Raw genomic sequence first — 14193 nt, forward strand, 5'->3', positions numbered from 1 at the left:
ACCCAGGCTAGAGTGCAGTGGTGTGATCTTGGCTCACTGCAACCTCTGCATCCCGGGCTCAAGTGATCCTCCCACCTCAGCCTCCCAAGTAGCTGGGACTACAGACACCCAACACCATGCCCAGCTAATTATTGTATGTTTTTGTAGAGACAGGGTATCACCATGTTGCCCAGGCTGGTGTCGAACTCTGAGCTCAAACAATCCATCCACCTTGGCCTCCCAAAGTGCTGGGATTACAGGAGTGAACCACCATGTCTGGTCAGAAACTGCACTGCTTTTGTTCACTTTTGTTTCTTCAACATCTAGCACAATGTCCTAGCACATGGTAGGCAATAAAATAGTTAGTGAATGAATAAGTGAATGAAGTCTTCAGAGCTTCATGTCACATGTGGGGGATTGAATAAGTCCCTGGCATTATTTTGAATAGATAGTGATCTCTTGTACAGTCTTAAGCCCTGGTGACCTGATGTTTCTGCTTACATGCAGTCTTGCCCCTTGCCAGACCTAATAATGTAGCATGAAGCCAGTAGCTTCTCTTGGGCCCCCAGAGAGGGTCTCTGGTCCTAACCATAACCTGACAACCTCTCTCTTGTTTTTTGCAGGTTGTGGACCTGGCCTATTAGCAGATGCCAAGATGCGGGTATTTGAACGTTCAGTGTATTTTGGTGATTCCTGCCAAGATGTTCTTAGCATGCTTGGCTCTCCACACAAAGTCTTCTATAAATCAGAAGACAAGGTAGGGGAATTACGTTGCAGTCTCTCTCCCTCTTTTTTTAAATCAACACCAAAGTAAACTGTTTGCTATTTTCCCATAGAAGTTGTTCTAATTAAAGCTAATGGTAAAGTAAATTGAAAACTGTTTTCTAACCCCTGTAGTCTAATTACCCTGACTCTGTCCCTCTCCATAGTGCCTACCTTTCCTTGGAGACCAAGGCAGTCCATAATCAATGACAGCTGGCCCCCTCTCCTCCTAGACTGGTCAGCACCAGGAGCTGAGACTCCCCACACTCTTGCTTGTACCGCAGCTTAATGTTACTCATGGAACACAATTTGTAGACTTTATGTTAATCCAGAACTATATTAGAGGGATGGATTTTAATTTATGGTTATTTTTTCCCTACAGATGAAAATTCATTCTCCTTCCCCTCATAAACAAGTTCCATCGAAGTGCAATGACTACTTTTTTAACTACTTCACTCTTGGAGTGGTAAGTTGTGATTCCTCAGAGAAGCCCTTCATTTCTATTGGGGTGGACAGTGCACTTTTGCAGATTTGTGTGTCCACATGCAGCTGGAACCATGGGCATTGGAGAACCTAGTGCCAGCTGGCTTTGCCCAGGGTTGTTTTGCATAGGCTCTGGTACTCCAAAGTAGACCTTTCCCGCAACCAGGATTGCTCAGGAGCGCTAGGTTCCCTGGTACATATTGACTTCTTTTCTGAGAGAAATACGTTCCACAGATGGAGGCCTTGGAAATCATTCAGATTAAGCTGTTTGGGGAACTGCCCTTTTGTAAAGCATAGGACCCTCTTCTTGAGTCACAAAATGGAGACTGAAAAGGCTTGGAGACGTGTGAGGTGTGCTTGTATATTTTTAGAGGACACCCCAGAGGCATTGCTGTATCCCTGTGCTCTGGACCCAGGGAGCTCGATGTAGCTGGTAGCTGGCCAGTGCAGACAGTCCAGCTGGTGGGTAAGATGCAGACATGAGAAATGATTGTGTAAACAGTGTTTCAGCAGGAAACATCTCAGAGGGCAGGGTCTTGTAACCTTTGAGTTTTCTAGGGTCTGAGGTCCTGAGGCAGCAAAGAGTAGATTCCAGAGAGGGAGTGAGGAGAGACTGAGTCTGTCCAAGTGGGAAAGACCAAACACAGGAGCCAAGAGTAGTAGTGTAGCTGCTGTCAGGTCATGAACTCCTGAGAGTAGGATGGCGGCAGGAGGGAACAGTGCTGTTGCAGCTGGACCTCTGGTTCAAGGGCCAGTGATGATAGTATCTCGAGAACTTTAGGGTGTTGCTTTTCCAGCTGGAAACTTCTGTGGCCGGTGGCGCCTTTGCCCCAATTTTTGCTTGGTCCCACTGGGCTCATTCTGCTCACTCAGCCTGGCAGGTTGCGCTTGGCTCACGCTACCGCCCTGGATCCCATGCCTGCCAAGGGCAAACCAGGCATGGAATGGCAAGGGGTGTGAGCGAGTGAATGTGGCGTCCGGCCACTGCGCCCAGCCAGGCACACTGACTGCTGTGGTGGGGCGAGTGGCTCCAGGCGCCAGCATAGGCACCGGCTCCATGTAAGGGTAAGGCTAGATCACATGTACTGCAAGCAGCTTCCATTGCTGGCACCTGTGTCTGGACAAGGAGAACGCAGTGACGCCCGGAAGCTTGGAGACACCAGGAACCACAGAGCCCCAAACAGGGTGTCACAGCTCTGGCTCGGGGAGCTCCTAGGTCTGGGCTTCCTGAAGGGCTGCAGCTCTTCTTGTTGCTCGCAATGGGGAAAGCGGGGCAGGGCATTTCAGCCCTATTTATGTTACACTTCTTTCAGTCCCACCATTCAGTGGGTCCCAAGTTCTTGTCCTGCGTCCAGGAAGATTGAGGTATGCAAACAGCTGGAGGGTAAGCAAAAAGGAGAGGAGCTTTATTGAGCAACAGAACAGTTCAGAGGAGACCCATAGTGGGCAGCTCCTTTCCACAGGCAGGTCATCCTTATGAGTGTCCAGCTCTCAGCAGAGAGAATACCCATAGTGGGTAGCTTCTTTCTGTAGGCAGGTTGTCCTGAGGAGTCAAGGAGACCTGAAGTGGGTAGCTCCTTCCCACAGCTGGTAGTCTTGACGTCTGTCCAAGTCTGGCTGAATCTGGGGTTTTTATGGGCTCAGAAGGGAGGAAGTGCATGCTGATTGGTCCATGAGCAGGCCCACAAAAAGCACCATAAATTCTCACTCCACCCACAGATTCTACCCAGAGCTGGCAGCCCGGCCCCCAGGCCTTAGGCCATCCCTGGCTTGAAGGTGGGGTTTCACCTGGGACCCAGCCCTTTCTGCCCAGGAGCCCTTCTGCTTCCTACCGCCATCAACATGCCATCCATGGTGCCCATGCTGTGCATGCCGAGGCAGCAGGGGGCTAGTGTGTGTCAGTGTCCCCCTGAGCGTGTGTACTCCCAGCCAGGTTGCGACAGTACCTGGGCTGAGCCACAACTTTGCTCCTCCCCAGAGCAGGCACCGGGAGTGGGGAGAGGCTAGGGAGTAGAAGCAGACACTGTCAAGCCTGCCAGGGCAAGGGGCCTTCTGGGGCCCTGAGAGTGCAGGGATGCCAGGGTCTGGAGCTGCAGCTGGGAGGCTGCAGTTACACTGAGGAGCATGGGCTCCTGCCCTGCCAACTCAGTAGAGGGCAGGGCTCTCACCTGTTCCCAGTTCCCACAGACTCTGCACAGTTCTATGGGAAAACAGGTCCTGGCCACACTTCTCCTGCTGCAGTCAGCATCCTCACAGCGGCCGCTCCAGATGGGCCATTGCCGCCATCAATAGGTGACAGGGAAGATGGAGAGAAGGGACTGGCCACAGTAGGACTTAGTTGGCTGTGGGTATGGGGGTAGAGTCAGAGGTGACCCTGAGGTCACAGGCCCAAGCAGTTAGATAGATATGAAGCTGGGAAGGGTAGGGGATAGGAGGGAAGTATTCACTGGGTGGCATCAAATCCAGGTCCAAGTCCTGGAAAGAGGTCAGGCTCTAACTTCAGTTCCTGGAGTTGCTGACTCCCACAGAGTGTGTAATGGAAGCTAGAAGGATCTGATGGATCGTGGAATTCAGAATAGTCAGGTGGCCTTGAGCCAAGAACCAGGTGACTTGGCCAGCATGGTGGCTCACGCCTGTAATCCCAGCACTTTGTGAGGCCAAGGTGGGTGGATCACCTGAGGTCAGGAGTTCGAGACCAGCCTGACCAATATGGTGAAACCCCCATCTCCACTAAAATTACAAAAACTAGCCGGACATGGTAGTGTGCGCCTGTATTCTCAGCTACTGGGGAGGCTGAGGCAGGAGAATCGCTTGAACCCAGGAGGCAGAGGTTTCAGTGAGCCAACATCGTGCCACTGCACTCCAGCCTGGGCGACAGAGGTGAGACTCCGTCTCAAAAAAAAAAAAAAAAAAAAGAGGTGACTCTCAATCTTCTTGGTAGCCTTAGAGCCAAAATCTGCTCTCAGTTAGATTCTTTTTTATCAGGTGCCATTGGCAGGAAGGATCTCCCTTACGTTTTTGTTCCTAAGAACTGGTAGCTGCAGCCCCTGTGCCTGTCAGGTCTGTAGATGGTTGGGTCCCGTCTTCATTAGCCTGGTCAACCTGGTGAAACCCCGTCTCTACTAAAAATAAAAAATTAAAAAAAAAAAACTAGCTAGGCGTGGTGGTGAGCACCTGTAATCCCAGCTCCTCGGGAGGCTGAGGCAGGAGAATTGCTTGAACCCAGGAGACGGAGGTTGCAGTGAGTTGACACGGTGCCACTGCACTCCAGCCTCGGTGATACAGTGAGACTCTGTCTAAAAAAAAAAAAGAAAAGAAAATGTCTAAAAGCTGGTTGGCCTGTCCCCTGGACTGTTGTCTGGAAGAAAGGTGATGCCTGCAGGCATTCTCACTGTGGAGTGGAGTGGATGTCCCAAGTTGGGCATGCCCTTGGAAAGGCCTCTGCCCTGCCTCGGTAACATTCCCTCCTTGAGTACCCTTGTTTTCTATTCCAGGACATCCTCTTTGATGCGAATACACACAAAGTGAAGAAGTTTGTTCTACACACCAATTACCCTGGGCATTATAATTTCAACATGTGAGTACACCTGTCTGTACCTTCCCCTCTGTAAAGTGAGTTTTGGACTGAAAACCCCAGGAAAGAGCTTGTGGCTTTGGGTGTTCACTAATTTATCTACATCTGAATTCTTGCTGTTTCATGGGAAGTGAATTTCCTGAGTGCTTGCTGTGTTCCTGGCACAGGGTCCAGTGCCTTATATCTCTCTATTTGAACCCATTTTATAAATAGGGAAATCGGTTCAGAAAGCTTGATGTCTTATCCAAGGTCATAGACTCTCCAGACCCCAGGGCCAAGATATTTTCTGTTTGACTTCCATGCCTAAATCTGGCCTCTCTCAGTGAACACTGTCAGGGGCTCAGAGCCAGGTCTTTGGGCAGGTGTGTTTGGTTCTGTTTCTCCTGGGGTATGGGGTTGGAATATGGGAGTGGCCAGGCCTTCTAGGAGGCCTAGCCTTTACCCATCTGCCTTCTCTCTAGTTATCATCGCTGTGAGTTCAAGATCCCACTAGCCATAAAGAAAGGTGAGTAATGAAAGCTCTCAGGGTAAGGGAGGGGTTTTAGAGTCTGTTTTCCACTATGAGAAGGGAGAAAGATCGAAGCAGTAGTTGGGCGTGTAGAGCCTCTGCCCATGGCCTCAGTTCCTCTGGGGTGCACTCATTGTTCTGGGGGCTGCAGTGTTCTTGGTCTGAGTCTCCTAGAGGCCCTTGAGGCCTTTTCCTTTGACTGTGGGATTGCTGGCCTGTGGAGGGGGGAGTTTCTTATCTACAGATGATCATCCAGGGGCCCCCAGCCTATCCTTGTTGCCTGCCACCCACTGCCAGTTGGTGTAGCTCACACCTGACTGACCTCCCTTCACCCCTCCATCCTCTTCCACCCTGGAACTCCAAAACAGCCTGTTAGTCCTCCCCATGTACTCCAACCCTAGTGCAAAGGGACACCAGGTCTGGATCCTGCCTAGGGCTGGGGCCACAGGTAGGCTGGGCCAGCTACCAATCTGCCCTGCTGTCTTCTCCTTTCAGAAAACGCAGACGGTCAGACAGAAACATGCACGACCTACAGCAAGGTGAGCACCTATCTTCCTACCTGGCACAGCCTGAGAATGAGGTGGACATGAACCTGCAGGCAGCATGGGGCTGTGTCCTCTAGGCCAGCCATTGGTCACAGGCACGTTCATGTCCCTACTAACCCCTGCTCCCCTCTGTCCCTCTTGCAGTGGGACAACATCCAGGAGCTCCTGGGCCACCCTGTGGAGAAGCCTGTTGTTCTGCACAGGTGAGCGGGAGTTTGATGTCCCTGGCCATCCCACCTGACTCCTCAGAGCCCAGAAAGTCCAGGGAAGCCTGGCACAGTGGATGTTGCTTAAAAATTACAGAAGTTGCCCAGGCGCGTTGGCTCACGCCTCTAATCCCAGCACTTTGGGAGGCCGAGGCGGGCGGATCACGAGGTCAGGAGATCGAGACCATCCTGGCTAACACGGTGAAACCCCGTCTCTACTGAAAATACAAAAAATTAGCCGGGCATGGTGGCGGGCGCCTGTGGTCCCAGCTACTCAGGAAGCTGAGGCAGGAGAATGGCGTGAACCCAGGAGGCGGAGCTTGCAGTGAGCCGAAATAGCACCACTGCAGTCCAGCCTGGGCGAAAGAGCAAGACTCCGTCTCAAAAAAAAAAAAAAAAATTACAGAAGTTTCTGGTGTTGCCACAAGCATAATTCCTGCCCCATTCCACATTAAGAGTGAGTCAACTGTTCTCTGTGTTCACCTGTGCTAGAGAGGCTGTCCCCATGGGTAGCTCCCGTCTCTCAACCCTACTTCCAGGTAGGGGGCCTTCTCACCTTTAGTTATGAATTCATAAGGAAGGAGGGCTTGGCTGGCTGGCCTGGGCTGTCTTTTTCCCATCAAAGCTGCTGCCTGCTGACGTCCACAGCCCCATTCCTGGTTGCCATGCTGCCTGAGATTCTCTGACTCAAGAGAGCCCTCTTGACTCCTCCCCACCCTAGTCTAGTTCCACAGTAACTTTTTGTGCCCTGTTGGGTTCTGTATGTACAATTCTGAGTTGAGTGAGGCCATCCCTACCCCTAGGACCTTGCAGGCCTGTGTGGGAAACAGACATACACTCACAGCCATGAGACTACTGGCCAGTATCCCACACCCCAGAAAACACTGGATCCCTTGTTTCAAGGCTGTGGCCTCTGTCTGCCCCTCTAATTCTGAATTCTCTGGCCTCAGGTCTTCCTCCCCAAACAACACCAACCCATTTGGTTCCACATTCTGTTTTGGTCTTCAGCGAATGATCTTTGAGGTAAGCTGTGGAAGCCCTAGAAATAAACTGCCTAGGGGGTTGCTGGTCATGGCAGAGCCAGGTGAATGATGGAGTGAAACTGGGGAGGGCCTAACTGCCATAGTGGGCAGATTCATCCTTCTCCAGCAACCCTGTCTGCTGCATGTCTGACCTCCCCACATTTACCAGTGAAGGTTCAAAAATGATGTTGAGAAATCTGGGGTCACAGAGGCCAAAGCAGTGGTCTGTATCCAATAAGATGGGAGGTAATGAATCCCAAGTTTCTATCTGAAAACATGAGTATAGCAGGGAAGGGAACCACAGGGAAAGTGGGGCCCACCTGAGGGTGTTGGGGGCCCTCCAGTGGCATGTGAACGAATGCATTGTAGGGGAGTGAGTGGCTCTGGAGGCCCCACTGACTTGGGAGAACAGTGAGCTGCCCTTGTTTTCCCTGTGGATGCGGTATCTCCAGCAGACACCAACAGTTCCAGAAGGACTGGACACATGGCCCTGGTAAAGGCTGCGTATAACCATTGAGAAACAGGCAGATCTCAAGTAGAGAGGGGCCCTTAGCAACCAGGGGAGGTTGAGGAGTTGGGAAGCCTAGCCCTTAGGTACAGGTGTGTCACACAACCTCCAGCCCTCATGCACAGGATCTGCCTACATCCCTCTACCCCTCCCCCTTGACCCACTGTCCTCTTCTCACACCAGGTCATGCAGAACAACCACATTGCCTCAGTGACCCTGTATGGCCCCCCTAGGCCTGGTAGCCACCTGAGAACAGCGGAGCTCTCCTAGGGACATCCCCACCTATGCCCCTCTGTCCCGTGGAACTGTGCATCACATCCTGCTCAGTGGGCCTCTGTACCACCCTGTGGGTTTTCTTGGACACCTGGCCAGTGTTGAAGGGCTGTTGTGATGTTCTGAGGTTGGGCTCAGGCTGCATGCTCTGCCATAGGCTGAGTGGCCCAGATATTCCTCTGTCCATCCTTGGCCTGCTGGTGCCAGCAGGGGACACAGACTGCAAAGAGAAGCACAAAGTTTGAGCCTTGATTCCTGGACCCAGGAGCTCTCAACAAACAAGCAAGGAGGCAGGACACGTCAACCCTTGTCCCATGCACGTTGGGAAGACTTGGGGCTCTTTCTGTGACTGAGGACGTAGGCACCCAGGATAAGGACAAAGTCCTGCCTTTGGCCCCACATTGCCATATGACCCTTAAGGCAAGCAGGTAGCGTGTCCATAGTACTTGGTTGCAACATTTGCACTACATCCACTTTAGTTACTTGATGAGCTGGCTGTGGCCAGGGTGACCCACCTGCCCTTCCCTGTTCCTTTCTTGCACGTGCTCCCTGCCTGGGCACACCAAACTGGTTGAAACACAGCTTTCTACCATCCAGGTACGTGCCCAGGCCTGGTTCTCACCCCTGTTGGAGTCAGCTTTCAAGATTGCCTGTGCCCCTGCTCTGCCCCAACCTGGCTGGCAGGGCTGCATGTTTCCATGCTGTTTGCCTCTTTTATTTAATGCCAAAGTTTTAGCCAAAGACATCTTCCTACTTCTGTTGTGTTTCAGCATTCTGTTCTGCACTGTGGGCTGGCTCCCTGCCCCAACCCTGGGCACTGGCCCCTGGCTGAGCCATTTCATGGCTCAAAGCCTCTGGGGGCTCAAGGAAGGCTGGGCTGCTCAGTCCTTTCATGGGTCTTGCTAATGGAAAGTAGCATCTATGTGCTTTAAAAATATTAATCCTTTTGAAAAGAATTGAGAAGAGAAATGTATAATTTTATCCCATTTTTAATATTTTGGTCTAGCAACTTGTGATACATAGATGACAATTTTGTGAGTTTTTCAAATGTGTGTACAGATTTTTGTAAATATGACTCTTTTGTAATTAACTCATGTACAGCCTCATCCTGTGTAGTTTAATGATGAATGTGCAGGGGACCTGCCTCAGGCTCCTATATGGTTCCTGGGCCTTATAGCCAGGTTTGTGTGGCGCTCCCATGACTTTGTGACTGACTGGTGTCTTCCCATTTGGACTGTGGCCTGGCCAGAGCCCCTTGCATATCCCCCACTGTCAGGGGCAGCCAGGACTGTTCCCATCCTCCTGGAATGTGGGAACCTTCCTTATCCCGTGCCCACATCCCCTCTCCAATAAAGCACCTGTGTCCTCAGCAATGGCCTGCCATGTGCTGTTGCTGGGATGTTTGTACTAAGTGTGGGTATTGGTTTTTTGAGCAAGGGGGTGAAGAATATGGGAAATTAATAGTGGTGGCGTCTCAGGGGAAGACATTCCTTGGCTCCTCTGAGGGGATACAGCCTCCAGTGGGAGACTGGCATTGTTGTGTGGGTTCAGGAGGTGGGGGAAGACTAGGTAGGACCGTGCACTCATTTGTCCCTTATGTGTGGCTCCATCCCTGGTGCTCGGCCACACCTGGGCCCAGGAGAGGTTGTGAGAAGCACAATGTCTGTTTTCAGATGAGCTGTGGCAGAGTGCCTGCCAGGTTCATGAAGGCTGTGGCGGCCGGAGCCCCTCCACCTCTCTGTGGGGCCTGGCCTTGAGACCCTCTGCATGCGTCCCCGTCAGCCTAGAGGTTCCAAATCCAGCAGTGTGGTAGAATTCCATGAGTCCCTGCCACCCCACCTGAACACACCTCTGTGCTACTAGGAGGACCAGACATGTCCATTGCTCTGGGACCTGTTGGACAAGAGATGGTCATCTACCACCCAGCCGTGGCTCGCTCAAAGGGTCACCATTACACGGGTTTCAACTGGTTCCAGCAGGGTGGACCACCAGGAGCCAAGCTTAACCCCCATCCCCTGGGATCCTGTGGAGACAGGCACCTGGTGATCGGGGAAGAACCACATACACGGCAATAATCTGCCTGGGAAACCGGCTCCATCTTGGGTCTGAGTTAGGACCTTGGGGCTGTAATTGGGAGCTAGGAGTCCCACTGGAAGGGGCCTGCAGCGACAGGCTGTGGATGCGCACAGGCTGGCCCATGTGGCCCGTGCAGCAGGCGCCACATAAGCCAGATGTCAGCGGCCGAGAGCCCATGCACTACAACCAGCTCGCGGTAAAAGCAGGGGTCGAAGGTGCTCAGATGCGGCGCGGCTGAAGGCTGGGGGATGCCAAAGGTGCGGAAAGCAGGGTGAGGCTCGGGCGTGAGCCGCAGGCGCTGCAGACACATGCCCAGAAAGACGTCGTCGATGGGGAAGAGCTCGACCTGCGCACAGGCGCCAGCCAGGCGGTGCAGCGTGGCCCCGGAAAGCACAAAGCCACCGCCGCCCGCGTAGGCCGGATAGGCGGGCAGGCCGTACACGGCCTCAGGAATGTAGTACTTGCTAGCCCGCGTGCGGATGGGCCGCGCCTGCACAATTACGTCACCAGCAAGCAGGTCTTGCGCCGGATCCCGCGACGCCAGGAACTCCAGGAGATTCCCCACGTTCACGAACACATCGGCGTCGCCCTTAAAAACGAAGCGCACGTCGGGGCAGAAAGCTGAGGCCCAGGCTAGAAAGTGGATCTCCTTGAGCGTTAGGTTAAAAAAGGTGTCGTCGAAGGCCCAGAGCAGGATGTCCGCATAGGCAAGGCTCTCGGCCCGCAGCAGGGCGCGCCAGTGGGTTCGTGCGCCCTCCCCAACTTCGTCGGCCCCGCCCGAGCCTGCGCCCCTGGGCACGCCCAGCAAGAACACGCGGCGCACCAGCGCCCCCTGCACCCGACCCTCCGCGCCCCACGTCTGGCGCACGGCTTGGCGCCGCTCGAAGTCCTCTGCCACTGACTTGACAGCAATAAGCAGGTCTGGGCGGCCACCGGGTGCTCCGTCGCCGCGGCACTTGTGAGGTTGGTTAATGAGCAGCGGAAACCGCCGCTGGTCCTTGGCGCGCAAATAGCGGGCGAAGTCAAAGGGTCCCGTGGGCGTGGGCGGCACCGGTGTGTCTCCTTCGTAGGCCGGTGGGGCTGCACCCGCGTCGGGTAACTGGAACGCGCGGGGCGGGGGAGTGGGCCTTGGTGCCGCCCTCCCTCGCGCTCTCGGCGCGCTAGTCGTCGGGGTCGCGCCGTCGCGCTGCGCATAGAGTAGGAGGCCCAGGGAGGCGCAGAGGAGCAGCGTGAGCGAAGCGTCTCTGCGTAGGCGCAGCCTCCTCATCTCCGCGCGGCCTGCGCCCTCCCTCCCCTGTAAGGGTCGCAGTCGGCGGCAGGGGGCAAGGAGCCCCGCCCTCCCCAGATGAGGGGGTGGGAGGCCACGCCCCGGGGGGCTCCAGCGACCGGCGGTTGAGCCCTTCGCGTCGTTCTCCTCCTTCCGGCAGTATCGCACCGCCGGGACGGGCAGCCTGAAGGGACGAGAAGTTCACCCATGTAGCCAACTCCCTGGCAGCCTCGCTTCGGCCCAGGACCGCGACCCAGGACCGGGCAGGGAGACTGGAGTCTCGGCCCCTCCCCCGCCCGCCTCCCTGGTGCTGAGGCCGAATCCTTTCCACCCCTGCCATCCCCTCAACGTGGGCCCTGGGGTCCCTACACTCACGCTTGGCCCTCGGAAGTGGCGCAGCCCCGGACGCCCTGGCCTCCGGGGCTCAGCGCAGGGTCCCAGGGGCCGCCATGGACGGGGCCTGAGCCAAATGCAGCGTTGGCAGGAAGGGGGACCGGTGCCGTGCCACGTGACCCTCCAGCTGTGCGCGCCCGGACCTCTGGAGCTCAGCTCCGCCCCGGCGCCAGGAGCACTTCGGCCTCCGAATGGGGGACTAATCCCTGAGAGGGAGCCTCCTCACGGTCAGTCCCTCTGGGAAGGGCTGATCTGGGTGCTCACATGCCAAATTCGCCTTTCCGGGGTTGAGAAGAAGCATCAACTCCTCTGGTTAGCTCCCCCAACTCTCCACTCCCCACTCCCGCCTCTCCGGAGTGGGGCGGAGCCTGGGCTGCTAGGAGACCCTGAGCGGGCCGGTTCCAAATGCGCATGAACCTGGCCACCATCCCGGGCCCGTCCTGCAAGCCTCTCCTCAGCAACCCTGATTTCATGAGGCAGGGTGCATACGCTGCCCGAGACATATGGCTGCCTTCTTACTCCTGGTACTGTCATGCTTCCCACCCCCAGTAAACACACGCACGAGACAAACAAGGCAGCCCACCCAATCCTTAGGACAACCCTGCCAGCAGCTCTCATTCATGCCCAGATGGGGGACACTGGGGGCTCCTCAGGGAGTTAAGTGACTTGCCCAGGATCAAAGGGCCAGAAAGCTCTACCCCCAGGTCTTCTGAAATTCCGCCCAGGATTCTTTCATCTGTCCTTGCCCCGCTCATCCATCCACTGGGATACAGAACAGGGGGCCAACCCAGTCTGCTTTAATTTCACAGGCAAGCACTTCAGCCTGTCTCCCCGGGGACTAATGGACCCGAGCCCAAGCCAGGTGCAGTTCTGAGTCCCCTGGTCTCCAGCATAGCCTACTGCAGGTAGAAATAATCAGCCTGTGCTGCTGCAGGTCAGACTGGGCTGGCAGGGATGGGGACAGCTTGGGAAGACTCCTGGCAGAGGCCTTGGCTTAGGGATTGCTCTGGGATCCAGGTGGGCAGAGGTGCTCTGCAATGGAGAGCTAAGTCCTTGCCCAGCTCAGCTGCCAGTTCTCTCTTTCTTGGTCCCAGCCCATGTGGTGGAGCTTGGAATAGACAGCCTCCACCAGTCTCTAAGAACCCAGCCCCATCCTCTGTTCAAGGATGGCTCCTGATGGCTTCTTCCCACCAACGTTCAACCTTAAAAAGCCAATTCTCTGGCTGGGTGTGATGGCTTATGCCTGTGACCTCAACACTTTGGGAGGCTGAGGTAGGTGGATCACTTGAGGTCAGGAAGTCGAGACCAGCCTGGCCAACGTGGTGAAACCCCCTTCTCTACTAAACCCCCTTCTCTACTCTTCTGTACTAAAAATACAAAAATTAGCCAGGCATGGTGGTGGGCACCTGTAATCCCAGTGACTCAGAGGGCTGAGGCAGGAGAATTGCTTGAACCTGGGAAGTGGAGGTTGCAGTGAGCCAAGAACGCACCACTGCACTCCACCCTGCGCAAAAGAGCGAGACTGTCTCAAAAAAAAAAAAAGGCCATTCATGGTGGCTTACGCCTGTAATCCCAACACTTTGGGAGGCCAGGGCAGGTGGATCACTTAAGGCCAGGAGTTTGAGACCAGCCTCCTGGCCAACATGGAGAAACCCTGTCTCTGCTAAAAATATAAACATTAGCCAGGTGTGGTGGCACGTGCTTGTAATCCCAGGTACTTGGGAGGCTGAAGCAGGAAAATCACCTGAACCTGGGAGACGAAGGCTGCAATGAGCCAAGATCGTGCCACTGCACTCCAACCTGGTGACAGAGTAAGACTGTCCCAAAAAAAAAAAAAAAAGCCAACTCTCCACCCTGAGCCTCACTCTTTCTGGTCACGAAGTAATCAGGAGTCCTCTGCTCCAGCTTTCTCCACGGCCTCACCTCCCATTCCCTCCCATGATAAAGCTTCGGACTGCCTCCACCATGACTCAGAAAGACCCCTGCCTGGTAAGCTCCTTTTAACTGAGTCCAACAGACGCTCCTCAGTCTTGACTAATTACCCACTCCATTATAGCGGGTGGGTAATCCCCTGGTTTCCAAATCTCCTGGTTTTCCTCCTTCCTCTTTGGCTGTTCCCATTCTGGTTAGTGTCCTTCAGGACATCCCCTGGGGCCACCCCACCCACTCCCACTTGTGTATTCATCAATCTTTAGATTGGACCCTTGTCCTGAACTCAGAACTACAGACCCAACTACCCTCATACTCTCTCCCTGGATGCCCTGCAGGAACATCATGCTCAACTTGTCCCAAACAGAGCAAGCACTTCACTTCCCCCCGGGGCCCCATCCCAGCAGGCAGTCCCACCCACCATCCAACTGGCAAAGGCAGAAACTTGGGGTCCTCTCTCAGCCATTCCTCACTCAGTGTCACCAGGCTTGTTGCTCTTCCACCCACACAGCTCTTGGTGGTAATCCCCTTCCCCCATCTCTGCTGCTGCTGCCCCAGCCTGGGGCCACCATTTCCCCCACCCCCATCCTCATCAACCTCCCAGTCTTGGCCAGGTGCGATGGCTCACGCCTGTAATCCCAGCACTTTGGGAGACCAAGGAGGGTGGA

At 54.6% G+C, this 14193-nt stretch overlaps 2 protein-coding genes across 6 annotated transcripts in view; one reads left to right on the forward strand and one right to left on the reverse strand.

Moving 5' to 3' along the window:
- PHAF1 (phagophore assembly factor 1) overlaps positions 1–9271 on the forward strand; it is a 37626-nt gene extending 28355 nt beyond the window's left edge. For 2 of the 4 annotated variants that reach the window (XM_011757920.3, XM_071084748.1), the window contains 8 exons: positions 603–736; positions 1124–1207; positions 4719–4801; positions 5260–5303; positions 5802–5845; positions 5996–6054; positions 7008–7080; positions 8458–9271. In XM_011757920.3, coding sequence (XP_011756222.1) covers positions 603–736; positions 1124–1207; positions 4719–4801; positions 5260–5303; positions 5802–5845; positions 5996–6054; positions 7008–7080; positions 8458–8766 — 830 coding nt within the window. In that variant the 3' untranslated portion in view covers positions 8767–9271. Of the gene's footprint in view, positions 1–602; positions 737–1123; positions 1208–4718; positions 4802–5259; positions 5304–5801; positions 5846–5995; positions 6055–7007; positions 7081–7770 lie in introns of all 4 variants that reach the window. The other 2 variants (XM_011757923.3, XM_024795938.2) reach the window with 1 other exon arrangement.
- LOC105491445 (UDP-GlcNAc:betaGal beta-1,3-N-acetylglucosaminyltransferase 9) lies at positions 8834–12489 on the reverse strand. Of its 2 annotated transcripts, none has more exons than XM_011757925.3 (2): positions 11579–11963; positions 8834–11387 (listed from the first exon to the last, which is right to left on the reverse strand). In XM_011757925.3, the coding sequence occupies exon 2, from the start codon at positions 11201–11203 to the stop codon at positions 9998–10000; it is 1206 nt and encodes a 401-aa protein (XP_011756227.1). In that variant the 5' UTR covers positions 11204–11387; positions 11579–11963; the 3' UTR covers positions 8834–9997. The 2 variants fall into 2 exon arrangements, with proteins under 2 accessions (XP_011756227.1, XP_011756226.2); XM_011757924.3 differs by having other exon boundaries at positions 9798–11387; positions 11861–12489.
- Between the last annotated feature and the right edge of the window lie 1704 nt (positions 12490–14193).

The sequence above is a fragment of the Macaca nemestrina genome, chromosome 18 (genome assembly GCF_043159975.1).
Source record: "Macaca nemestrina isolate mMacNem1 chromosome 18, mMacNem.hap1, whole genome shotgun sequence".
In the NCBI taxonomy this organism is placed as follows: Eukaryota; Metazoa; Chordata; class Mammalia; order Primates; family Cercopithecidae; genus Macaca; species Macaca nemestrina.

What these genes read in the sequence shown, in the direction of transcription:
- LOC105491445 (XM_011757924.3), bottom strand. Translation starts at nt 12,099, where the DNA reads ATGTCTCGGGCAGCGTATGCACCCTGCCTCATGAAATCAGGGTTGCTG. An exon ending in CGGAAAGGCGAATTTGGCAT is followed by an intron (nt 11,388 to 11,860) that starts GTGAGCACCCAG and finishes TCGTCCCTTCAG; the next exon opens with GCTGCCCGTCCCGGCGGTGC.